The 27,596-nt window shown below is 42.6% G+C and overlaps 2 protein-coding genes across 3 annotated transcripts in view; both read right to left on the bottom strand.

Moving 5' to 3' along the window:
* mrpl38 (mitochondrial ribosomal protein L38) overlaps nucleotides 1-3,047 on the bottom strand; it is a 29,448-nt gene extending 26,401 nt beyond the window's left edge. The window contains exons 1-2 of the mRNA XM_043714332.1: nucleotides 2,862-3,047; nucleotides 723-899 (exon numbers count right to left, since the gene is read on the bottom strand). Of these exons, the coding sequence (XP_043570267.1) occupies nucleotides 723-899; nucleotides 2,862-2,955 (271 nt within the window). The 5' untranslated portion in view covers nucleotides 2,956-3,047. The remainder of the gene's footprint in view (nucleotides 1-722; nucleotides 900-2,861) is intronic.
* A 135-nt stretch (nucleotides 3,048-3,182) lies between these two features.
* On the bottom strand, nucleotides 3,183-25,474 carry LOC122561988 (fas-binding factor 1 homolog). 2 transcript variants are annotated; one of them, XM_043714337.1, is made up of 3 exons: nucleotides 25,214-25,474; nucleotides 22,920-23,050; nucleotides 3,183-3,310 (listed from the first exon to the last, which is right to left on the bottom strand). In XM_043714337.1, exons 1-3 carry the CDS (start codon nucleotides 25,281-25,283, stop codon nucleotides 3,254-3,256), a joined length of 258 nt encoding a protein of 85 aa, XP_043570272.1. In that variant the 5' UTR covers nucleotides 25,284-25,474; the 3' UTR covers nucleotides 3,183-3,253. The 2 variants fall into 2 exon arrangements, with proteins under 2 accessions (XP_043570272.1, XP_043570271.1); XM_043714336.1 differs by lacking the exon at nucleotides 3,183-3,310 and adding an exon at nucleotides 18,123-18,531 and having other exon boundaries at nucleotides 25,214-25,454.
* Between the last annotated feature and the right edge of the window lie 2,122 nt (nucleotides 25,475-27,596).

Here is a 27,596-nt window from a genome sequence, read left to right as displayed (position 1 = left end):
TCCACCTATCGCATTTCCAACGCCCCTCCCCCCAGTCCTCCTCCCTACCTTTTATTTTAGCCTGCTGGACACACTTGCCTCATTCCTGAAGACGGGCTCATGCCCGAAACGTCGATTCTCCTGCTCCTTGGATGCTGCCTGACCTGCTGCGCTTTTCCAGCAACACATTTTCAGCTCTGATCTCCAGCATCTGCAGTCCTCACTTTCTCCTCCTTATTTTTAAACTTTGTCTACAATAAACAAGACAAATGCATAGCAGTCATTTACTGCCATATCAGTCAATCATGCACAAAGATGTCCAGGTTAAGTTGACAGTATTCCATTAAACGCCTTTGATAGGCTTGTGACCTGGCCAGCCGGTTTCGGGAAGACCGGTGAATTAGTCACCACAGAATTCCCAGCCTCTGACTTGCTTTTGCAACCCCAGATGTTATTCTGCTCTGATGAACCCACAGCATATTCATTGCTCACTTGTGTTTTAGAGTGAGACCCTTGATGAAGCAACCAATTTAGACTATTTTGTTTAACTGAGTGGAAAACAGCTAAATTCACCTTATTAAATAACCACACCTCCAAAAAAGACATATTTCACTAGCTTCATTTAGAGAAAAGCTAATATCCCCAGAGACGAAAGGAGACGTTCCAGAAATACATTCCATACGTTTCCTTCTAAATGCTTCTAAGATATCTTGGTGCAATACCCATAATCAATTGGAACTTACCAGGTTCCTGTGTGTACTGCTTATACGTCTTCCACCAGGTTGGCTGTCGGCTCTTCTCCTCTGCCACCTGCAGATATCGAGCATAACTACGATACTTTTCGAGGGACTCCAGGTTTGTCACATCGATGTCTTCATTGGGCATTGGACCTAGTGGAGCTGCACGTTTACAAAGCACGGCTGGAAGAGAAATATACTCAATAACAAACACCACAATGACCTGCATACTGAGGACAAACAAAAGAGTTGCCGAATATATGATGTGCTTCAGTGGCTGTCACTGCCTCAGTTGGCTTGCTGCTGAAAACTGGACTGTTCAATGCTGTCTTGGCCAGATACAAACCATGCACTCTCCTCAAACTTGTTCATTCAAATCTTCTCTCTGGTAATAGTAACTCATCCATGTGTTTATTAATTATGTTTGGTCATGGTCAGGCAACACTGTTGTTACAACTTTCATCCTGGTGTTCAAAACACTTCATGGCCTCTCATATCCTTCTTTCCGATTTCCTCATGCCAACGTTGACAGCCAAATCTACAGCTCTAAACCTGGGCTCCTGCCTCCCTCCTCCTCGAACATTCTTTTTGAAACTTACAACTTTGACCAAGCCATTATCTCCCAATATTAAATTTTCTATGACAACTGTCCAGTGAAACACAGTGGGCCACCGTTATTATTTTAAAGGTGCTACATAACAGCAAATTGCTGTTTTGATAATTGTTAAGGTCTTCTATCTTTGGCAATGCAGCAGACAGGGAATGCTGCACTGTGCTGAGCCAGGCAGTTAAAGGGCAATAAAAATACATGGTGCAGAGCAGGCTGTAAAAATAAAGGATGGGTAAGATTTGAATACTAGGTCAAGGATTCTGAAGCTGACGTATCTGCGGGTCTGGTTTCTGCTGTTTCAGTTATGTGCAGTTTACTGCAGCCCTAACGTATTACAGGGAACATTCCAGAACCAGAGACCACGGGCTGCCGGGAAGGTAAATTTCCAATTTAAATGAATGGGTTCGCGACTATCCACGGTTTCGGGCTTAGTCTTCGAATGTATTCCCATGGGTACAGAGAGACTACTGTACTAGGAAGTCATTAAAAGCTGGCATGAACCAGAATGATAGGAGAAGCTTCATAGGAGAGACAATATGGGCACACTGCTCTGCACTCTGCCTCCTGTAGAATCTGGAGATAAGCAAAGCAGCTAGGAGGATGAAGATTTCAGGGGCAGTAGTATTAAAACAAGAGCAAAAAAACATGAGGTAGAAATAGGGGGACTTGGTGATGTACTCAATGTGGAGCTCTGCCTCAGCTCCGAATCATGCAAACTGCTCAGGGTATCCTCTGTTTGCTTAAGGTAACATCAGAGGTGGGAAGAAGTAGAAGCTGGAGGCGAACATTTTGATGGCATCATGCTATCATCCCATGCAGGGGAAGCACGGTGACTCAGTGGTTAGCACTGCTGTCTCACAGCACCAGGGACCCTGGTTCGATTCCAGCTCAGGCGACTGTCTGTGTGGAGTTTGCATGCTCTCCCCGTGTCTGCATGGGTTACCTCTGGATGCTCCCATTTCCTCCAGCAATCCAAAGATGTGCAGGTTAGGTGAGTTGGCCATGCTAAATTGTTCATTATAACTAGATTAGTCTGGAGTAAATATAGGATGGTAGGGGATAGGTCCAGGTGGGTCACTCTTCTGATGGTCGGTGTGGACTCGTTGGGCCAAAGGGCTTGTTTCCACACCTTAGGGATTCTATGCTGGTGGGACACATAATTGCCCTTGAAGGCTGCAGGAACGTCACGGGGAGATAACAAAACATGGCCTGTAGGACAACTGGGAAGAAATCTCAGTGGTGTTAACATTCCCACTGATAACATTCTCAATTAAATAACTACAGCTCAAGTACTGCCCTATCACTCTGCTGCTTGAGTCTGTCTGTCTGTCTCTCTCTAACATTTCCTTAAGGGGGGGGGGGGGGGGGGGTTAGTGACCTTTGCAGTCAGGGTGTACACAGCACATTGTAACCAGACTGGCCTCAGTGCCCCTGAGGGTTCCCATGGTGACGCGACCTGACGACCTCTGGGTTTTTTTCTATCTCAGTTCACGAGGATATTGCAGCCCCACAGTGTCCCGCCGCAGCCCACTCACCGGTGCCCGTCACCGTCCTGACCGGCTCCAAGACCCTCAGGCTCCGCACCAAGCCGCACAACAACCCGGCTCCCATCCTCACCAACGCCGCCATCTTCCTCCGTCGAGGTCCGCCAGTATCCCGTCAGCCACCGGCTCCCTCACGGCCCTCGACCAGTATCCCGTCAGGCCCTGACCGTTGGACCTCCCACGATAGTCGTCAGTATCCCGTCAGCCCCTGGCTATGGAGCCCTCTCGGTCGTCCTCCAGTATCCCGTCAGCCCCTGATCATCGGTCTTCCCACGGCGATCCGCCAGTATCCCGTCAGCCTTTGGTGATTGGCCCTCCCACGGTGGTCTGCCAGTATCCCATCATCCGTGGGGAGGGTTGCTGGAGACCATGGCGTGTAGGATTCAGATTAATTTACTGAGGCTGTGGCCCGGTGAGAGCAGGTCAGTCCGTAACTGCAGCTGGAGAGTAAGACAGGTGACTCACTGAGATGAAGGCTCAGCTCTGCTAAGTTTATAAAATCCACGGAAACACGACTTGGTTAAACGGGCTGAAATAAAACCAGAAAGTCCCGGTGAAGGCCTGGCAGCGTCTGTGGGGAGAGAGACAGTCAACGACCCCTGAAGGAGGGTGGCTGGACTACAAACATTTCCTTCTGTTTCTGCCCCCACTGATGCTGCCAGGCCTGGCGCTGAGTTTCTCCAGCCATCTCTGTTTATGTCATAGAGATGTACAGCACAGAAACAGACCCTTCGGCCCAACCTGTCCGTGCTGTCCCAGATATCCCAACCCAATCCAGTCCCACCTGCCAGCACCTGGCCCATATCCCTCCAAATCTTTCCTATTCATATACACATCCACATGTCTTTTAAATGTTGTACCAGCCTCCACCACTTCCTCATTCCATAAACACACCCCTGTCCCCTGAGGAAAAGACTTTGTCTATTTATCCTATCAATGTCCCCCATGATTTTATAAACCTCTATAAGGTCAACGCTCCAGAGAAAACAGCTCTGGTCTATTCAGGTTCTCCATATAGCTCAAACCCTCCAACCCTGGCAACATCCTTTCAAGTTTCACAACATCCAGGGAGACCAGAATAGTACACAGTATTCCAACAGTGGCCTAACCAAAGTACATGATCTCCCAATACCTTGTACTCAATGCACTGACTGATAGGAGAAAGCATACCAAACACCTTCTTCACTATCCTATCTACCTGCAAATTCACTTTCAAGGAACTATGAACCTGTACTCCAAGGTCTGTTTGGACAGCTACACTCCCAGGACCCTACCATTAAGTGTATAATCCTGCCTTGATTTGCCTTTCCAAAATGTAGTACCTCGCATTTATCTAACTCCATCTGCCACTCCCCAGCCCATTGGCCCATCTGATCGAGATTCTATTGTACTCTGAGGTAACCTTCTTCGCTGTCCACTTCACCTCCAATTTTGCTGCCATCTGCAAACTTACTAACTATACCTCTTATGCTCATACCCAAATCATTTATATAAATGACGAAAAGCACTGGACCCAGCACCGATCCTTGTGGCACATTGCTGATCTCCAGTCTGAAAAGTATCCCTCCAGCACCACCCTCTGTCTTCTAGCTTTGAGCCAGATCTGTCTCCAAATGGCTAGTTCTCCCTGTATTCCATGTGATCTAACCTTGATAACCAGTCTACCATGAGGAACCTTGTTGAACCTTGACCCATGTAGATCACATCCACCACTGTGCCCTCATCAATCTTCTTTGTTACTTCTTCAAAAAATTCAATCAAGTTAGTGACACACAAAACCATGTTGACTATCGCTAATCAGTCCTTGCTTTTCCAATTACATGTAAATCCTGTCCCTCAGGATTCCCTCCAACAACTTGCCCATCACTGATATCAGGCTCACCAATCTATAGTTCCCTGGCTTTTTCTTACCACCTTTTTAAAATAGTGGCATCACATTAACCAACTTCCAATCTTCTGGCACCTCACCTGTGGCTACCAATGATATAAATATCTCAGCACGGGGCACAGCAATCACTTCCCTAGCTTCCCACTGAGTTCCAGGGTATACCTGATCAGGTGCCCAGGGATTTATCCACCTTTATGCACTTTGAGATATTTTTTAAGATGTCATTATTTATTTCACCACATTCTCAATCTTCCATACATTTCTCCACAGTAAACATTCATGCAAAATATTCATTTGGTATATCCTCCATTTCCTGTGGTTCCTGCGGAAGCTTGCTGATCTTTGAGGAGCCTTATTCCTTCCCTAGTTACCCTGTTGTCCTTAATGTATTTATAAAATCCCTTTGGATTCTCCTTAACCCTATTTGCCAAAGCTCTCTCATGTCCCCTTTTTACCAATCAATTTTTGAAACTTCTTGCCTAATTCATCAACATTGGCCTTCCTTGAACTTTAACTTTTAGATCTGCTCTATCCTTTTTTGTCACTATTTTAAAACAAATAGAATTATGGTCGCTGGCCCCAAGGTGCTCCCCCACAGACACCTCAGTCACGTGTCCTACCCAATTTCCCAAGAGTAGGTCACCTCTTTTTGCACCTTCTCTAGTATATCCATCCACATACCGAATCAGAAAGTTTTCTTGTACACTATTTTCTTGTAACAAATTCCTGTTCATCAAAGCCTTTAACACTATGACAGTCCTAATCACTGTTTGGAAAGTTAAAATTCCGCTACCATAACCACCCTATTATTCTTAAAGGTAACCGAGATCTCCTTACAAATTTGTTTCTCAATTTCCCGCTGACTACCAATGTGTCTATAGTACAATCGCAATAAGGTAACAATCCCTTTCTTATTTCTCAGTTCCAGCCAAATAACTTTCTTGGACGTATTCCCAAGAATATGTTCAAATACAGCCATGATGTTAGCCTTAATCAAAAACACCACTCCCCTTCCTTTCTTGGCCACCACCTCCCCCCCCCCCCCCCCCCCTCTATCCTTGTTATTGCATCTGTTACAAAGCTGGTTCTTTTTTCTCAAAGCTGTTCCTTTCCTAAAGGATACTGTGTCCTTGGTGTTTTTCAGAGGGATCGTAAAACACTCAGGGCTCTGAAACGGCTGGGTTTGGTACAGAGATAAAAAGGGATGGAGACACCTTTTTGTTTACACATAAACAGATGAGACTTTAGGCCAAAGCTTATGTTTTAAAGGGACCTGTCTAATGAAAGGTGAGTGGTCAGTCCTGGAAGCTGAAGTCTTGGTTGAGTCAGTGCAGCAGTGGGCTGTGTGGAAACAGGCTGCTAGACTCTCTCTCTCTCCTTCTGCCCTTCTAACTTCAACCTGTAAGCCTTTGTTTCATTTTTTTGTTTAAGGGGTTTGTTTATTGGAACTGTTGTGTATGTTCAGAACAGCATAATTAAATCTAGTTTGGGATAGACTTGAGTTCTGTTGGTATTTTTGTGAATAAATTTTTGTCTGTTTTAAAACCTAGTAGTCAACCTCGCTAACTTACTCTGAGTAATTTTCACTGTACATTTACCAAAACAGATTGCAAAGTTATGGTCTGGGCTGCCTGCCTAAGAATGTTTTGAGTGGTCTGGCCTAGTCCATAACAGATAGGGGGTTCATCCCGGATTTAAACAGTGGGTGGTAGGTGCTGGTGTCTTTATTTCGGGTATTGGTTTGGTTGGGAAGACAAAGCTTGGGATAGCAGTGGCTCTTTCAGTTGCCAAGAGTTTTCTGGTGGTGGATGAGGTGAGCTTAGCAGTTTTGCAAAAGGTGGTTAAGGCCAAGCTCAAGGAATTAGCAGATAAGCTGGAATTGGAACTGCCTGCTTCTGTGAGGAAAGGAGAGATAATTACAGCAGTAGCTCAGCATTTAAACTTGCTGGAAACACCATCAGGATGTATAGAGATGGCAAGAATGCAATTACAAATGAAGCAGCTTGAGTGAGAGGTGAGAGATGGGGAATGGGCAGCCAAGATGAGTTATGATTAAAAGCAGAAGAGAGAGCATTTGAGCTTCAGATATTGACCCTTAAAAAGGGAAGTCAGTTTAAAAGGCTGGAGATAAATTCTGAAGGCAAGCCTAATGAGGAAGAGAGTGGGAATGAGCAAACCTATGGTGGGCGAAAGCCTAGTGAGAAACTGTTTAAGTATGTTCAGGCAGTGCCTAAATTTGATGAGAAGGATGTGGAAGCCTTTTTCATCTCATTTGAAAAAGTGATTAAACAAATGCAGTGGCCAGTGACCATGTGGGTTTTGTTGATCCAAATAAAACGGTAGGGCTAGTGAGGTCTTCGCGTCACTATCAGAGGAGGTATCTGGGGACTACGAGGAAGTGAAAAAAGCTATCTTAAGTGCATATGAGCTTATACCAGAAGCCTATAGACAATGTTGCAGGAATCTAAGGAAGGACCCTGTTCAAACCCATGCTGAGTTTGAAAGGATCAACAGAATAATTTTGATAGATGGATAAGAGCTTTAAAAATAGATCAAATGTATTATGCCCTGAGAGAGGTAATTATTTTGGAGGAATTCAAAAATTCACTGCCTGAAGCAGCACAAACTCATGTGGAAGAGCAGAGAGTTAAAACAGCAAGGTTAGCAGCTGAAGTGGCTGGTGACCATGAGCTGGTCCATAAAACACGGTTTGGCTTCCAGAATCAATTTCAGTTCATGAGGGATAGAAACTGGGGCAAAGAGAAATCCTTATGCGGAAAGGGAAAGGTAGATCTCAGTGAAGATCAGGTCAGGCAGCATCCAGGGAACAGGAGAATCGACGTTTCGGGCATAAGCCCTTCTTCAGGAATGAAGAAGGGCTTATGCCCGAAACGTCGATTCTCCTGTTCCCTGGATGCTGCCTGACCTGCTGCGCTTTTCCAGCAACACATTTTCAGCTCTGATCTCCAACATCTGCAGACCTCACTTTCTCCTCAGTGAAGATCATAAGGATAACTTACCACAGGGTAAATAGGAAACCCTTGAAGCGACAAATAAGTTAAAAAGCTCCAGTGTTTTTGTTCTAATAAAGTGGGCCACATGAAATCACATTGTTGGTGAAAGCCAGATGTAGGAAAACCGGAGAAGCCTGGAAGTTTTGCTGGTATGGTAACAGAAAGCCCAATGTAAGGTAGAAAGCTGAACCAGAGGTTGATTAAGGAGGAAGTGCCAGATCTGCTTAAAAAAAATACCTGCATGGGCAAAGTTTATTCACATAGGCCAAGAGTAGCAGGTAAAGAGGTTACGATATTAAGGAACACAGGATCCTCTCAGTCTGTGATGCAGAAGGATGAGGAAGTATGTACTATTGAAGGACTATTGCCAGAAAAGGTTTTGTTAACAGGAATCCATGGTGAGACAAAAAGCGCTCAATTATGTAAAGGGAGGCTAGAGCAGCCAGAGAAGAGTGGAGAATTTGTGGTAGGAGTACTGGACAAACTCTCAGCTCCCGGAATATAGTTTGTCCATCCAAATGATATAGCTGATTCACCAGTAGGAGTGCTGCCTACATTAGTTGAAAAGCCAGTGGAGATGCGGGCAACTGAAGAAATGCAGGATGTTTATTGAGGAATTTTTCTTTGATTGTGCAGGAACGAGATCACAGAGTCACAAGTTGAAGGAGGAGAGATCAAAAGTTATAGATAAGAAGCTGAAGTAGTATTATTAGAGACTTATTTTAATCAGATAAGTGGGACAGAACAGGAGCAAATAGGTAACCATGTAAGTACCTTTAGCTCTGCTAAGCTTATTGAGTTACAGCAGAAAGATGAGAACTTAAAACAGTTGTATCAAGAGGCATACAGAAAGTGAATGCATCCCTGTGTGTTAATACTTAACAAATGGTGTCTTAATGAGGAAATGGAGACCATCACACGTTCAAGCAGATGAGAAATGGGCAGAAGTTCATCAGATTGTTTTGCCAGTAAGATACAGAAAGGAGGTGCTGCGAGTGCACATGAGGTACCACTTGGAGGTCATTTTGGGGTGAGGAAAACACAGGCTAAAATACAAAGACATTTTTACTGGCCTGGACTACATAAGGATGTAGCTGAATTTTGCCAGACATGTCAAAATAGGCAGTAATAAAACCTGCACCTTTAATACCTATTCCAGCATTTGAGGAACCTTTTACAACAGGTCTTGATTGATGGCATGCCTTCCTGGGCCATGTTATTGGACATGGACAAATGGCCCCACAGGATGCAAAAACGAAAGTAATTGGGGAATTTCCCATAGCATCGACAAAAAGAGCAGTACTACAGTTTCTGGGATTGAGTGGATTTTACCAAACGTTTGTGCCGAACTTTAGCAGTATGGCTGCTCCACTCACCAAATTGTTAAAAAAGGGCAAGGAGTTTCAGTGGACAGTGGACTATCAAAAGGCATTTGACAGCCTCAAAACTGTGTTAACCACTGCTGTGGTATAGCCACACCTGATCAAACAAAAAGTGGGAATAAGTATTTATTAACAATAATGGATGTATCAACTAGATTTCCTGAGGCAGTACCATTACGCCATATCACAGCAAAAAGGGTTGCAGAAGAATTACTCAAATTTTTTACTGGACACAGACTACCAATACAGTCAGATCAAGGGTCAGATTTCACATCCAAACTAGTCAGGGAGGTTATGGATAACTTGAGAATACAGCAATTCAGATCTACTGCGTACCATCCTGAATCGCAGGGAGTGCTAGAGAGATGGCATCAAACACCAAGTTGGGGGCTTGTAGTCAGTATTATCCAGATGATTGGGATAAGGGAGTTCCATTTGTGCTTTCTGCAATCAACCAATTTCAGTCCATTTGCATTAAGTTTTGGGCATGAAATAAGAGGACCGTTAAAATTGATTTAGTAGAAAATAGTAAGTAAGAATTCAGAAACCCACACATTTTGACTGTGTCAAACTTTAGAGAACGACTAAATAGAGCTGGAGAGTTCACTTGACAGCATTTAAAAGTATCGCAGCATACAATGAAATAAGAAGTGGATAAGAAATCGAAAATTTGCAATTTTGCCATCGGGGATATGATACAGATGTTACTTCCAGTAATAGGCGAACTTTTAAAAGCAAGGTTTAGTGAACCTTATCAAATTGAGAAGAAATTGAGTCAGGTGAACTACTTGATAGGGATTCCAGACAGGAAGAAATCTCTGAATGTATCATGTGAATATGCTCAAAAGTAGTTAAGAGGAGAAGGTGTTAATGATTACAGCACAGAAGGAGGAACCAAGTTCAGAGGATTCTGAATTGGACATTCCTCAAATCAAATTGGACAGTGAGGAAGTTGTCAAAAATTGGGATAAATTATTGAGTTACCTTCCACAAGAAAATCAAAATCACCTGAAAGAGTCATTACTATTACATGAGATATGTGAAAATAAACTGGCAAGTACTAGGAGATGCTATATCTGGTTAAGTAACATCCTTATAGGCATAACCCTCTAAAGTTGGCGCGGGTTCAAAAGGAGATAGAGCACATGCTCCAAGATAACATAAGCAAAGTGAGTTACAGTGACTGAAGCTCACCCATAGTCATAGTGCCAAAGTCAGATCATACCCAACTGGGGACTATCGCAAAGTCAATGCCGTTACAAAGACCAATGCATTTCCAATTCTGCTGTTGCAGGATGTGTCGAAAAGGTGGGGCAAGCAACTTACATTTCTCAGTTGGACTTGCTCAGAGGCTACTGGCAGGGACCTCTGTCAGAGAGAGCAAAGGCAATTTTGGCTTTCGTAATGCCAAATGGACTATATCAATTCAAGCCATTTGGTATAAAAAAAATGCTGCAGCTATTTCAGAGACTAACTAATAAGGTCATTGCCAGATTATCTAACCGTGTGGTGTATATTGATGACCTGGTGATTTTTAGTCACTCATGGAAAGAACATTTCCAGCATTTATCGGACTTGTTCAGTCAACCTTGGAAGGCAAGCTAAAGCCCAAGTCACCTTCCTGGGCCATTTTGTTGGACATGAACAAATGGCCCCACGGGATGTGAAAACGAAGGTAATTGGGGTATCCCCTGCATCCTTGATAAAAAGAGCAGTACTACGGTTCCTGGGATTGAGTGGATTTTACCAAATGTTTGTGCCGAACTTTAGCAGTGTGGCTCCTCCACTCACTGAATTGTTAAAAAAGGGCAAAGAGTTTCAGTGGACAGTGGACTGTCAAAAGGCATTTGACAGCCTCAAAACAATGTTAACCAGTGCCCCAGTATTAGCCACACCAGATTACAAAGCCTTTCAAGGTGGCTATCGATGTCAGTGATGTGGGTGTCGGTGTAGTGCTCCTGCAGGAGGATGACGAGGGAATAGAAAGACCCATTGGGTATTTTTCCAGGAAGTTGAACGTTCATCAACAAAAATAATTAATGGTGGAGAAAGAGCTTGGTGTTGGCATTTCAACATTTCAGTGTTTATATTACCAGCAATACAATCGTACACACTGATCACAACCCATTGACATTTGTGGAGAAATTCAAAGACAAAAACACCAGCCTGTTTAGATGGAGCTTGTTGTTGCAGCCATTCCATTTGACAATTGTGCAGGTGGCAGCTCGCAAAAATGTGATTGCTGATGCGTTATCGAGGCTCGAGTGAGATACAAAGGCATTCGGTGGCGCGTTAGCCACGGCCTGAATTCAAATGTGGTTTTGCATGTTTACATGAGTATAATCAGTGTAGTGTAAATGTGTGTTTGAGAGTACTAACCAGTTTGCTTTTTGAGGGGTTTTAAAAATGAAGCCACCTTTGGCTATTGATGGTTCTTTTTTTAAAGGGAGGAAGTGTCATAAAGCTGTTCCTTTTCTCAAGGACACTGTGTCCTTGGTTTTTTTACAGAGGGGTCATAAAACATTCGGGGCTCTGAAACGGCTGGTTTGGTACAGAGATAAAAGGGTGTTGGGAGGCCTTTGTGTTTATACGTAAACAGACAAGACTTTAGGGCAAAGCTTGTTTTAAAAGTGACCTGTCTAACGAAAGGGGAGTGGTCAGTTCTCGAAGCTGAAGTCTTGGTTGAGTCAATGCAGCAGTGGGCTGTGTGGAAACAGGCGTCTAGACTCTCTCTCTCCTTCTGCCCTTCTAACTTCGACCTGTAAGCATTTGTTTCATTTTTACTTTGTTTAAGGGGTTTGTTTATTGGGACTGTTGTGTATATTTGGAACAGCATAATTAAGTCTAGTTTGGGATAGACTTGAGTTCTGTGGGTATTCTATTCTTTATGTTTCATTGTATAATTTTGTGAATACATTTTTGTCTGTTTTAAAACCTGGTAGTCAACGTCACTAACTTACTCTGAGTAATTTTCACTGTACACATACCCAAACAAATTGCAAAGTTATGGTCTGGGCAGCCTGCTTATGAATGTTTTGAGTGGTCTGGCCTAGTCCATAACACACCTATACCCTGGAAAATTAAGTTTCCAGTTCTGTCCATCCATGAGCCATGTCTAGTCCTGTGTTCCCAACCATCGGCATGGATTAGTTGGTCCACAGGGTCTGTTTATATGCACTATGATTCTATGGTTATTTGGGCTACATTCTACACAACAGTATGAAAGTTGGAAAATTTGGTGCCAGAAGGATGAGGAGGTAATTGGCAAAGTAAATGAGTGGTTTTTAAAAAAAAAATCCCACGAGATAATTTATTTTAGATTTAGGATATTTTTCTTTCCTTTTGGCTCTGTTTCTTTTATTTCTGTTGTTTTCTTAATTCCGGTTTTGTAACCAAGATAACACTGGTCAATGGTGACTTTGTACCCTTCTCACAATACAGGGCGACCCTCGTATCCACGGAATCATTTTCCATGGTTTTGGTTACCCGCGGTTTACTGCGGCCTGAACCTTGTATAGGGAACCTTCCGGAACCAGGTACCAGGGGCTGCCGGGCAGGTAAAAACTTCCCTTTTAAATGAATGGGTTCATTCCTATCCACAGTTTTGGGCTTCTGTGGTAGATTTAGGAATGTATCCCCCAGAGGTACGGGGGGACTACTGTACTGCTATATCCCTGTACAGTATTTGAACACATGACAAAAAAATCTAATTTTAATAGTTTACTCACAATTTCACTTTAATCCAAGTATTGCAAAGTCAATGTATTCAGATTCAAAAAGACTAACCCATACATGGCTAAGATTGCAGAATGATGATGTCATTGACGGAAATCCAGAAACTGAACAAATGATGGGGAACATGGGTTCAAATCCCACCAGCAGCTAGACAATTTAAACTGAATTAATTAAATAAATTTGGAATCAAAGTCGAATCTCAGTTATAATGCCCTAGCTGAGAGTGTAGGGAGGCAGGTTCAACCAAGGCATTCCAAAGAGAATTCAGTGAGCTGGTACCTGAAAATGAAAACAATGCAGAGCTGTGGGGAATGAAATGGGGTTAATGACACGAAGTGAACTGCTTTTTCATAGGGCCAGCACAGACATAATGGCTTCTTACGTGCATTTCTGGTCACCACACCACAGGAAGGATGTGATTGCAGTGTATCGAAAGGATTTACCTGGATGTTGCTGGGCTGTGAAGAAAGGCTTGGGTTGTTTTCCTTTAAGCAGGAAAGGTTGGGGGCAAATCTAATTGAGGTGTACAAAGTTTAGAGGTCCATAGTTCGGGGAGATAGGGAGGAACATTACCCCTTGGTAGAGGCAACAGTAACCGGGGGATGAAATGTTAAGGTAAGGCGCAGGAGGTTTAGTGTGATTTGGGAAAAAATAAATCACTTCTGGTATTTGCAGCTCACTGCTGAAAAGCTGGTAGACCCATTTAAGAATATTTAGATAAGCATTTGAAGCACCACAGGATACATGGCTATGGGCCAAGTGCTGGCAAATGGGATTCAAATCGATGGATATTTGATGACCAGCATGGATATGATGGGCCGAAGAGTCTCTTTCCATGCTGTTGACTCCTCTGTACTGTAAACCATTGATTTTATATAGATATTAATTAACAAAATAAAACAAGGTGAGAAAGGGATGTTAATGGGGGTGGTGTACCAGGTGCACCATAGAGTCAAAAAGTCACACAGCACAGAAACAGACCCTTCAATCCAACCAGTCCATAATCCTAAACTAGTCCTATCTGCCTGCTCCTGGCCCATATCCCTCCAAACCTTTCCTATTCGTGGACTAATTCAAATGTCTTTTAAACTTCAAAATTGTACCAACATCCACCACTTCCTCTGGAAGTTTATTCCACACGCGAACCACCCTCTTGTGTAAAAAATTTACCCCTTGTGTCTTTTTTTCAAATTTCTCTCACCTTAAAAATGTGCCCCCTCATCTTGAAGTCCCTCATCCTAGGAAAAAGGCAACAACTATTAACCTTGTCTGTACCCCTCATTATATTTATAAAGTTAGAGTTATTGAGGTATACAGCACAGAAACAGACCTTTTGGTCTAATTCCTCCATGCTGAACTATACAAATTTAGTCCCATTTGCCAGCACATGGCCGATAATTCTCTAAACCCTTTCTATTCATATACCCATCCAGATAAGTTTTAAACATTGTAATCATACCACCACCACCACCTCCCCTGGCAGCTCAATATTCATCTCCCTGTGCATGAAAACATTGTCCCTTAGGTCCCTTTTAAATCTTTCCCCTCACCATAAACAGGTGCACTCTAGGTTTGGACTCCCCTACCCCAGGGAAAAGACCTTGCCTATTTAACCTATCCATGCCTGTCTTGATTTCATAAGCCTCCATAAGGTCACCCCTCAGCCTCTGACACTCCAGGGAAAATAGCCCCAGCCTGTTTAGTCTCTCCCTATAGATGAAACCATCCATCCCTGGCAACATCCTCCTAAATCTTTTCTGAACACTTTCAAGTTTCACACCAGCCTTCCTATAGGCAGAAGACCAGAATTACACGCAATACTCCAGAAGTGGCCAAACCAAAGTCCAGAACTACAAACCTGCACTCCAAGGTCTCTTTGTTCAGCAACACTCCCCAGGATCTCACCATTAAATGTATAAGTCCTGATTTGATTTGTCTTTCCAAACTCTATGGAGAAGGATCTTGTTCCAAATAAACCTGTCGGCCTATAACCCGGTGTTGTGATTTTAACATTGAGAACTGTAGAATTGTTTAAAAAAAGTGGAGAATCACAAGTTTCATCAGATTGAAGATCTTATTTGAAATTTAATGAAGAAAATGTGTTGAAGAAATTAATGCAACTGAAAGCTAACAGGTTTCCCCGATGGCCTGCTTCACCTGATCGTATATGTTGATATTCCCCTACACTGTGCCATTCAATAAGATTGTAGACCTGCAACACAGGTCAGCTACACTCAGTTTTGCCTCAGCTCTTTCCCCGTGTTTGCTGACAATCTGTGGATCTCAGTTTCAAATTAACAATTAATCTGGCTTCAGTGACTTCAAGAGTTCCAAATTTTGTGTGGGAGGCAGATAAATAATCATAGGATTTATGTATCATTGTAGTTACAGCACAGAAAGAGCCATTAAGGGGACTCTGAAGGCAGGAGCCTCAACTTGTGCAATTGTCCAACAGTTTGGAGTTTCTTTCAGCTTGACTTGATGAATGCGGAAGTTATAAGGTACGGATGAGCTAACTGACCATGGCATTGTGGTAGAAGATACCATTCAGGAGAAGAAAGAAAGAAAGAAATAATGTGGTAGTAAGGGATAGCACAGTAAGGGAGAATTGACCATTCTGTGCATCAAAGAGCACAAGTCCAGATGGCTGTGATGTCTGTCCGTTGCCAAGGTTTGGGACTCCTCTGATGGGCTGGAGTGTGACTTGGAATGGGAGGGACCTGTTGTCATGATCCATGTCGATACCAACAACATAGAAGCACAAAGAAGGAGTTTCTGCGTAGTCAATAAGAGGAGCTGAGTGCCAAATTAAGAAACAAAAAAAATTAAAGGTCATAATTTCTGCATTATTACCTGAGGCTGAGTACACGTTGGCATGGGGCAATTCGGATTGAAGATATAAATGCACGGCTCAAAAACAAGTGTGGGAGGAGTGGCTTCTCGTGTGTGGGGCTCAGGCACCATCTCTGGTAAAGTGGAGTTAGTACTGATGGGAAGGTCTCCTGCTGAACTCTGAGCCTGGAGTTCTTACCTATCTGGGGAGGGAGACAGGATAAATAGTTGTGGCAAGGGATCAAATTTAGAAAGATTTGCTAAATCAAATAGTAGAGTCAAGGCCAAAGAGAAAGGTATTAATCTAGAAAATGATAAAATAGATTGTGACGGGAAGAGATAGTTAAAGTCTAACAGGTAAACATTGAATTTACCTGTTTGAAACTGAAGAAACTATTTTTGAATACACATAGCTATTACAGAGGCATGGCTGCAGAGTGACATGGATTAGAACCTGAATCTTGAAGGGGACAGACATTTAGGAAGGCCAGGAAGCCAGGAAAAAGTGGAAAACCATCTGTTAGTTAATGTTAGAATTAGCACAATGGAGAGGGATGGCCGAAGTTCAGGAACCAAGACATGGAAACAGTTTGGATATAAATGAGAAATTATAACAGTAAGTCATTTGTGGGAATGGCCTATAGCGTCCCTAACAGCAACGACACAGAAGGGTAGAGTCATAGAGATGTACAGCGCGGAAACAGACCCTTCGGTCCAACCCGTCCATGGCGACCCGATATCCTAACTAACTTAATCTAGTCCCATTTGCCAGCACTTGGCCAATGTCCCTCTAAACCCTTCCTATGCATACAATCCAGATGCTTTATAAATGTTGCAATTATTCCAGCCTTCATTATTTCCTCCTGGCAGCTCATTTCATACACACACTACTCGCTGTGAAAAAGTTGCCCCTTAGGTCCCTTTTATATCTTTCCCCCAAAGGAAGAAATAATACGAGCTTGTCAGTAAGACACAGTGATAATAATGGGAGATTTTAAAACCTGCATATTGACTGGAAAGGTAGTGTAGATGAGTTCATTTAATGTTTTTGAGAAAGTTTATTCAAATAGCATGTTCTAGAACTGATTAGAGAATGGGCTTTACTCGGTCTGGTATTGCACAATAAGATAGGATTAATTAATGATCTCATAAAGAATGTGTCCCTAGGTAGCAATGACCATAATATGATTGAATTTTACCTTCAGTTTGAAATTTTTTAAAATTAATAAAGGGGAGGAATGAAGGCATGAAAGCAAGCTGGTGAAATATCATACCCTTTAAGGGGATATTTCAGAATATAGAGAAAATAATTTGATATTCATGTGTCTGTTCTGAAGAGTGCAAGGCAAAAGTTTTGCCATGTCTCCCTTTGTCAGCAAGATTCAGGTTCTATATGATGAAGCGATGATTCATAAATTCTTGAACTTGGCTCTGGCCATCACTTCTGAGTCTAGCCCTATGCATACCAAAAATTGAGACTAATACTGTTTCACTCAAAAACTTTTAACCACAACTTGCCACCAACTGTGCACTACACTTGCAGTTATTTTTTCTGTTTTTATTGCAAATGTACTTCTTCATGTTACAAACACTGTCTTGACTTAATTACACATCTTTGCATAACTGATTTTAAAATTCACTGGGAAAAGACTAAAATCCTGAATGATGAACCAGACTGAATCTTCCTGAATGAAAACCACCCTCTATCCACAGAAATGATGGTGAGGGAAGGGTCGATGAAAAATAATTTCCTTTTATGTGAACATAGATTAGTCTTCAGTGAGGATAATAACAGCATTCTGAAGAAAGATCACTAGACCAAAAATGTTAAATCTGCTTCCTTTCCACAGATGCTGCCAGACCTGTTGAGTTTTTCCAGCAATTTCTGTTTTTGTTCCTGCCTTATTTTGGACTTAGAAATGCATTTCTCATGAAAATCAAGACTGTCAAATAAAGTCTGTGAGAGTGGGTTTCAAACCTTAGCTGGTGGAAAGCTCCAGTTAGGGGTACATCAGTTTAAAACACATCCAAGACTGAGGTAAGAGTAAGTGGGACGTAAATGCATGCTCTCGTTGGTGTGTCTAACCCTCCAACCATAAGGGATGAACTCGGATTTCACCAGTTTCCTCATTTCCCCTCCCCCCACCTTGTCTCAGTCAAATCCATCGAACTCAGCACCGCCTTCCTAACCTGCAATCTTCTTCCTGACCTCTCCGCCCCTACCCCAGTCTGACCTATCACCCTCACCTTAACCTCTTTCCACCTATCGCATTTCCAACACCCCTCCCCCAAGTCTCTCCTCCCTACCTTTTATCTTAGCCTGCTGGACACACTTTCCTCATTCCTGAAGAAGGGCTTATGCCCGAAACGTCGATTCTCCTGTTCCTTGGATGCTGCCTGACCTGCTGCGCTGTTCCAGAAACACATTTTCAGCTCTGATCTCCAGCATCTGCAGACCTCACTTTCTCCTGTCTAAATATATCTCAAAGAATGAGGTGTATCTGTGCCAGCAGATGTAAGGGAAAGGTTTTACCACTTGAATTGTCAGGAGCATGGCTCATATACAAAATAATTTACTTCTGTAATTGGTTCTATTTCCTGCAAACATTGTTATAAAAATAAAAAAGTTTATACACTGTATTAAAAAATTAAGCAATCGTTACATTTATCAATGATGTAAAAAGGGATTTATACAATAGTTTTAGAATTCCCTAAAGATTGTGGTTTTATACTGTCTGTGAAGTTGTGTTATATGGAGCTTTCTTTAGTGTCTCCAGGAAGAACTGCTCATCTTCAAGGAAGTCATGGTCCTGCAAAAGAGAAACAAAGGCCAGAGTGATTGACGGGCTAACAGTAGACTGACTGCATACTGGCTGCATTACTTTGGGGTTGTCTCCAGTGATTTGTGCAGATCCATTGGAAATACCTTTGATGCTGGACTGATTTCACTCTAGAATGTACGAAACTTAGGACAATTCCAAATCATGAACCATAAGTTCCCTGAGGGAGAGTGGACAACCAACTGAGGTAGGATGCATAACTAGATGGGAAAGGTACATTTCTGGTATATTCAAATTGAACTAGTCTTAGCCAGAGCACTGGCAGCAAGACAACCTTCTCTGAAACCCTGGGACAGGGAGGGAATAACTGCCTCAAGGTCCTGCTCCTAGCAGATATCTAGGGACTTCAGCTGCAAATCGGAACAACGTATGTCTCTGTGATCTCCACCAGTACCCCTCAAACTGAGTTCTACAGATCCCTGGGGATCTCGAGAGACTTTTCAGGGATTGTCTATGTAGTCAAACAGCAGATAGAAGCAGACTTAGTGAGAGCCAGGAGCCAGTAGTAGTAGTAGTCGTACTTCAGTGCAGCAGGCTGGCCATCTCATCTCAAAGCAGATTCCCTATGAAGACATACAGAATAGCAGATAGACCTCCAGTAACCAAGGCCAATGTTGGCAACAAGGTGAATTCAACTTTAAGACTATAACATGAAGGAGCAGATTACGTTCTGCCATTCAACAAGATCATAGCCGATCTGATAATCTTCAACTCCATTTCCTGCCTTTTCGCTATAATCCTTGATTCCCTTACTGATTAAAAATCTGTTTGTCTAAGCCTTGAATAAACATAATGACCCAGCCTGGACAACTGCTGGGGTAAAGAATTTCACTGATTCAGCCTTGTTCAAGAGAGGAAGTTTGGAAAAAAAAACTTACTTCTCCTCGTTATAGGAAGGATGTTATTAAACTGGAAAGAGTGCAGAAGGAATTTACAAGGATGTTGTCAGGACTGTACGATCTGAGTTATAGGGAGAGGTTGGACAAGCTAGGACTTATTTCTTTGGAGTGCAGGGGACTGAAGTGGGGGGGATCTTATACAAGTGTAGAAGATAATGAGAGATATGGATAGGGTGAATGCACTCAGTCTTTTTCCCAGGGTCGTGGAACTGAGGATTAGAGAGCATCAGTTTAATGTTAGAGGGGAAAGAATAAAAGGGAACCTGAGGGGCAACCTTTTTCTTTTACAGACGGTGGCACGCATATGGAATGAGCTGCCAGTGGAAGTGATTGAGGTATACATTAATAACATTTATAAGGCATTTGGACAAATACATGGATAGGAAAGGTTTAAAAGGATATGGGTCGAGATCGTGGTGCTGGAAAAGCACAGCAGGTCAGGCAGCATCCAAGGAGGAGAATCGACGTTTCGGGCAAAAGCCTTTCTGATGAAAAGCTTTTGCCCGAAATGTCAATTCTCCTGCTTCTCAGATGCTGCCTGACCTTCTGTCCTTTTCCAGCACCACACTCAACTCTAATCTCTAGCATCTGTAGTCCTCACTTTCACCTAAAAAGGATAATGGCCAAGTTTAGGGAAATGGGGTTAGCATGGATGGACATTTTGGTCGGCAAGGACCAGTTTGGGCCAAAGGGCCTGTCTCCCTCCGTGCTGTAGGACTCTCTCTCTCTCCCTCTCCGAGTCTTCAAAGAAAGATTCCAAAATATGAGACGATTCAGGTATAATGACTTCCATATATTATGATTTAGATGAATCCACTTTGAGAGATTCATCAACTCGAAGAAACAATGTGTGATTTCTGTACATCATACAGACATGTGACCAACTTTTACTTATATCAACCTATTACATGTCATCAACTTTTATTTACACTATTTCTCTAGCACACTTCACAGCCTTGATGTAGTTGAAATGCTTATTCATAATCTACTCTCATTGAGGGGCATTCTGGCTCAGTTAAATACTGGAGAGATTGAAGCCCTTGCACAATGTCAGTTCTTTTTTTCAGCCACTCTGAAGTAGTCAAGCCAGATGGTTCACAGCCTTGGCACTTTATCTGACATTGCAAGCATCATCCACCCTCCACCCCTGTCTAAGCCCAATTGCTGTTCTTTGGCGAATCCTGACTGAATTATTCCAGTGCTTCCCACAAGCCTCCTATTCTTTATCCCATATTTCTTCCACAATCCAATGCCTTATGGACACTTTGGACGGCATGGAGCAGTTTGGGCCAAAGGGCCGGTCTCTGTGCTGTAGGACTCTTAATTGCCTTCTGGGCAATTAGAGAAGGGCAATAAATGCTGATCCAGCCAGCAATGCCCACTCCCACAAAAAAAGTGAATTGAGAAAAGCTACAACTCCACCACAAGAACCCTGATAATTCAGAGCTTGTATAGAAATCAGCAATGTTGTCCAGTACCAATGCTGGGGAATGAACTTGCAGGTTTGGCATTATTAGAACAATGCTCTAACTATCTGAGCTAACCAACCACAGTTTGTTCCCAGAGCTCTGACCTCTTATCGAATAAGTCACAGAGTGATAAAGCATGGAAACAGCCTCTTGGCCTCATGGTGCCCACTCAGTTAGTTCCAATTGCCCAAATTTGATGCATAGCCCTCTAAACCTTCCCCATCTATGTACCTATCCAATTTTTTTTTATTTAGAAGTGTTGCTATTGTACCTGCCTCAACACTTTTCTCTGACAGTCCACTCCATATATGAATTACTTTCTGCATGAAGAAGTTGCTCCTCAGGTCTTTCTTAAATTTTTCCCCTAGTTTTCAATTCCCCATCACTGGGGAAAAGACTATGTGCATGCACCCTATCTATGCCCCTCACTATTTTATACACCTCAATAAGGTCACCCCTCATTCTCCTACATTCCAACGGATAAAGTCCTGTCCTGGCCAACCTCTCCCTAGAATTCAGTCCTATCAGTCCTGGCAACATTCTCGTAAATCTCATTTGCACTCTCTCCAGTTTAACTAAGTCTTTCCCATAACAGGGTGACCAAAACAGTACACAATGCTCCAAGTGCGGTCTTGCCAACAGCTTATACAACTGTAACATAACATCCTAACTCCTATACCCAGTGTCTTCACTGATGAAGGCCAACATGTTAAATGACTTCTTCACCGCCCTGTCTACCTGTGACTTTGCTGTCACTGAACTATGTACTTTTACTCCTCGGCCCCTCTGTTCCACTACAGTCCTCGGGACCTTGCTCTTCACTGTATAAATGTGACCTTGGTTTGACTTTCCAAAGTGCAACACCTCATATTGACCTATATTGATTTGCAGTTGCCAATCCTCGGCCCACTTGCCCAGCTGACCAATTTTCGATAACCTCCCTCACTGTCAATGATACCTCCTAATTTTGTATTATCTGCAAACTTACTAATTATACCTTGTACATTCACCTCCAGATCATTTATGTAAGTAACAAATAACAAAGGTCCCAGCACCAACCCCTGTGGCACACCATTAGTCACAGGCCTCCAGTCCAAGAAACAACCTTCAACCATCACCCTCTGCTTCCTACCATCAAGCCAGTTTTGAATCCAGTTAGCTAGCTCTCCTGGATCCCATGCAACCTCGCCTTCATGACTAGCCTGTCATGTGCGACCTTGTCAAAGGCCTTATTACAGTCTATATAGACAACACCCACTGTCCTACCCTCATCTTTCCTCTTGGTTACCTCTTCAAAAAAATCTACAAGATTTGTCTTATATGATGTATATTCAATATCTAGGGGTATTTTTACTTTGCTATTTATAATGCTGAGTATCAGAAACATTCAGCAAATCAGATCCAAATAATCTATCGTACAAGTTACAGGACTCTGCAGTTGGTGCAGATTTATTCAGGTCCGCTATTCCACTGAATCCCAATATAGTGTTTTCCTCTTGAACATCCCTGCAGCATTCACTATTTCCATTGTGATTTGTGTTAAGCAACCAGAGGATTCTTGCCTGGACTAACGTTTTGTATGATTTTGTTGGCATCCCTTACTTGTTGAGGAGAAAGTGAGGTCTGCAGATGCTGGAGATCAGAGCTGGAAATGTGTTGCTGGAAAAGCGCAGCAGGTCAGGCAGCATCCAGGGAACAGGAGAATCGACGTTTCGGGCATAAGTCCTGAAGAAGGGCTTATGCCCGAAACGTCGATCCTCCTGTTCCCTGGATGCTGCCTGACCTGCTGCGCTTTTCCAGCAACACATTTCCATCCCTTACTTGTTCTCTACTTTTCACCTTACTGCATATGGACTGCTGAAGCCAGGAACGGCATATGTTAGCAAATCTCTGACATCCAGTTACATAAGTGTTCCATGCTTGCTATATCACCAGGACATTCCTCAAACAGACACACAGAACAGGTTCAGTACATAATGAAAGAACTCACCTTTTTAGCAGCATGTCTGAAAATTGCAAGTTTGGCTTCCAATTCTGAAGGCACAGCTGTTTCAACTTTGCCACCCAACCAAAAATTCCCGGGTAGTCCGTGCTGAGCATTATTAATTACAGGAGGGAAATCTGAAAAGCCAATGAACACAGAGTTCAAACTCTTGCAGGCTGATGACTCATAATAAAGGATACAAATGCCATCAATTCAAAAACAATTTGCAGTTGACAATAAGCAAACAAAAATCAAACTTTAAAATAACACATATCCAGAGATAGGCCTTCATTTCCGCTTTAGAAGTTCCCAATATGAACTGATGGCAGGCAGAGATTAACAAAGTTACATATTTGGAACATTATCCTCACAACCCTTTAGCATGAAATGTGAGAAGCCAAATTGAGAAGATTGCTCATGCTTTCCAACTGCTCTAGATCATCGCTTCAGTCCAGTCAAACAAAAGCATTTAGTACACGATCAGGAGTATAGTAATTGCTGGATTATAAAAAGACAAGGTCCAATTGGTTCATTCATATTTTAAAATCCTGTTACATGATCATGATAATGGAACTGTTGATTTCCATGATCAATGTAGAACATACACAGAAATGAAGCAAGGAAAGGACCAGAGATAGAGAGTGCTGGATAGGTCCAAAGCCACCTGTTTCTCCCAGGAAGGCTCAAGAGAAGTGGAGGTGCATGAAGATGCATTTCCTTGCCACTTGTAGCATGGCAGGTGTAAACCTGGCTCAGTGGGGCACTCTGACTTCAATCACAAAACTGTAGATATCTTAGTCCTACTCCAGAACTTAAGCACACACTCTGGGATGTGACCAAACTGATGTACTCAGGCTGATACATCATCACCGATCCTACCTTTCAGAAGAGCTATTACATCCAATTACATCAGTTGAAGGTCCCCCATGTCCAGGCCAGCAGTTCTACCTCATATATCACCAAAACAAATTGGCTGCTCACTTATCCCAGTGATATTTACGAGACTTGCTGTATGCAAACTGGTATCTACCCTCCCTGCAAAACAAGTGACTACATAATTCTTCAAATGTAATGTGCTTCAGGACATCCTGAAGCTGTGAAACACAAATTCTTTTTCTCTATATGTCATGGAACATCATCTATAATAGGGATAATGAGAAAAGCAGAGAGTAAAGTATTGCAATGAAAACAAAAATCTGAAAATGATTAAAATCAGTAAAACAACGCAAGATATGCCAGAAATACATGGCTGGCTAATGTAACATTTCAATAGTTTATTCTTACAAAAGGAAGTGTCCACACTGCAAATATCAACTTAACTTTTTTTTCTGATATTGGCAAACAGCATGGTTTCTGCGTTTTGAGTTTTTACGTAAAATACAGTGATCTGGAGGATAATGGCCACAAAATGACAAACTCAAAACGTGCATTTATTTGGCATGACTCTGGGGCATCACAAACTGCCTTACAGCCAAAATGGCGAGAGATTGCAGAGCTTGGAGCTGCAGAGGGATGTGGGGGTTTCACAGTGTAGTCATTGTTGCAATGAAAAAAAGGTAGACAATAGGAGTAGGATTATACATGATTACATTTGTATTGTGTTCCTTACGTGAAAATAGCTCAAAGCTAGCGAGGATGATGATGCAGGCCGTAACAGTGAGTATTGGAACCTGGAAAGTGGACCAGCCTGAAAATATAGTCTTAGAAATGAGATTTGGAGCAAACTGTGGTTGAAATACTTGTGCGGAAAGCAAAAAGAAAACTGGCAGAGGAAGAAGAAAGACACATGAGCATTTGTTAAATAAGCAAATCTAAAGAGCGGTTTCACATTTTCTGAACAAATAGTCACTTTGTGCACGAATGTGTGCTCCATCTTAATGCTCAGAGACAGAAAAAAAACTGCGCATGTTGGAATCCAAAGTAGACCAGCAGGAGGCTGGAAGAACACAGCAAATCAGGCAGCATCAGGAGAAGTCAACATTTCAGGACCTGCCTCAACTTTCCCTCACTCAAACAAGAAATGAACAAATGCCTAATTCAACAGGTAGGAAGTAGGAATACATTTGCTGAGTGGAAGGAAAGAAACACATTAGTCTGGAATTCCAGTCAACATTTTTCTTGGCCCAGCTACCTTAAACATAGCCCTGTGTTATTTTGAACTGAAATGCCCTTTTGAGAGACAAGCATTGTTTCAGTTGAATTGAGCACCAAATCAGACAAATCCAATAATGAAGAGCACACCACGCAGCCTAAGCAATATAGCCAAGATAAGGAAATCAGAGTTTCAATAAAGTACTTACATGTCTGATTTGCAAAGGACACTGGCTGATTCCTGAGATATGGTGCTACTGCACTGATGGGCATTCCCATTGCAAGTTTGTGTGGATGATGTCGTTGCTGGGCTATACTCAGTCGTTCCTGAAAATTAAGTTTTCAGACAAAGTGTGTAATTTTCTTTGTTCATTTCTAGCATCCAGCCTTCTCATGTGTCACTAACCACTCCTAGGTGGACAGTCCTCTGCTTCAATTGGAGAAGAACCTAAATGTATTGATGTCACATATTTCAGTTTCCCCCACGCTTTACAACTTATGGTCATTTAAGTTCAATTGCTGGATAAAAAGGTTAGTTTATTATGGTCATCTGTTTGTTTAGGGAACTGCATATGAGGCCCTACAGGGAGAATACTTACATCCCATTTGACTAGATGTGAATCTAGATCATAGAAGTGAGAGGTCAGTGTTTAACCCACTACACAATCTGGACTAATTGTGTCTTCCATGAAACCTGTTCTGTAGGCATATAATAATACAGCTATAATTATTTTATTCTTCATGGATTCCCAGACTACTCAGCAACAGATATTGCACTTCAAATTGTGCTTCTGTCATTGCTTGTGACTGGATTGAACACCATAATGATATTGGTTTGAAAGATCTCCAAAACAGCTTTACTACTTAAGGTACCAAAGCTTCATATTTTGAAGGTGAAGCATTTCAAAGTCTTTTGGAAAATAGCGACTTCTGAAGCCACCTGCTAGTGCAGAACTTAAGTATTGCTCAAAGAAATATTGTCAAAAATTTTCATCTTGCACTGATCAGGACAGACACAAGAGTACCAATTTTAAAGACAGCAACAATTTATACAGTATGAGAAAAGGGCCGCTGATTTATTGGGAAGTGGACTCTGACTGGTAGAGGTGTTGCCATGGAGAATGCACCAGGCAACAAGTGCAATCCAAGCTTTTGTAAAATTGAAAAAGGTACAATGCCTGGACATGTTCTTCATGACTGCGGAGGACAGTGCCCTGCCTATGAGTAGATGTAGCTTTTAGCAAGTGCAAGACAGCCAAACTGAGTCTGAATGATGATCTTAAATTGGTTGTTAGTGTAATCCTTCATACACTTGGAATTGTTGTGTAAGTGCTGTCTATTCATGCAGTTACATCTAACGTGGAGCTTGTGTTCCAAGTTTCGAGAGCATAGGCTGGTTGAGTATGAGAGAGAGGCAGAATGCCAATTTGGCTTGTCACCATCAACCTGCCACTCATCGTTACTATGTAGTAGCAGGGTGAAACCACTAACTTTGAACAGGTGCCGCTGCAGTCAAGCCTTTTTCAAAGAAACTAAAGCTTGGGAGATACCTGTTCCAATGTGTATTCACCATGGCAAGACCTCAACCAGATTTCACTTCTCAACTAATCTTTTCTCATGGATTATTCTGATCTGTGCAAGATGAAAAGCCTTGACATCATGTCCCTGTTCTCATCAATTTTCATTTACTTCTGAATGATTTAGGCAGACATCTAAACTGAAGTTATCCTAATGTAATATCTTTAAGCTCCTTGAACGTTTCACATGGATTAGTGGGTTGCACTGTTAGCTTTGAGTCAAAAATTGGCATCAAGTTACCATCAAGAGACAAACAGACTTTCGGGCTGAGACAAATGGGGGGGGGGAAATGGGGCTGGAGGGAAGGTAGCTGAGAGTGCAATAGGTGGTTGGAGATGGACAGGTGGGACAGGTCATGAGGATGGTGCTGAGCTGGAAGTTTGGAACTGGGGTAATGCCATGGGATTGAAGGGTCCAGAGGTGGAAAATGAGCCATTCTTCCTCCAGGTGTCAAGTGGCGATAGGAGGCCCAGGACCTGCATGCCCTCAGCAGAGTGCGAGGGGGAGTTGAAATGTTCAGCCATGGGACAGTGGAGTTAATTGGTGTGGATGTCCCAGAGATGTTCTCTGAAGCGCTCTGAGAGTAGGTGTCCAGTCTCCCCTGTCCTATCTGTCCATCTTTCTTCCCACCTATCCACTCCATCTTCCTCTCTGACCCATCACCTTCACCCCCACCCCATCCACCTATTGCACTCTCAGCTACCTTCCCCCCATCCCCACACCCCTCCCATTTATCTCTCCAACCCAAGGCTCTCAGCTCATTTCCTAATGAAGGGCTTTTGCCCGAAACGTCAATTTTCCTGCTCCTCGGATGCTGCCTGATCTGCTATGTTTTTCCAGCATCACAGTCTTGCCTCTGATCTCCAGCGTCTGCAGTACTCACTTTCTCCTAGTTGATTTTAACCTTACTGCGAATCCTCTTCAAAGGATGCCTACCTTGAAGAAGTTCTCCTTTCTCTGCAAGGATTTGAGTGAGTGTCTCTCTCTCTCTCTCTCACTGCAACCCCCAGGTCA

This window comes from Chiloscyllium plagiosum, chromosome 24 (genome assembly GCF_004010195.1).
Source record: "Chiloscyllium plagiosum isolate BGI_BamShark_2017 chromosome 24, ASM401019v2, whole genome shotgun sequence".
NCBI lineage: Eukaryota > Metazoa > Chordata > Chondrichthyes > Orectolobiformes > Hemiscylliidae > Chiloscyllium > Chiloscyllium plagiosum.
This window is presented reverse-complemented; position numbering and strand designations above follow the sequence as displayed.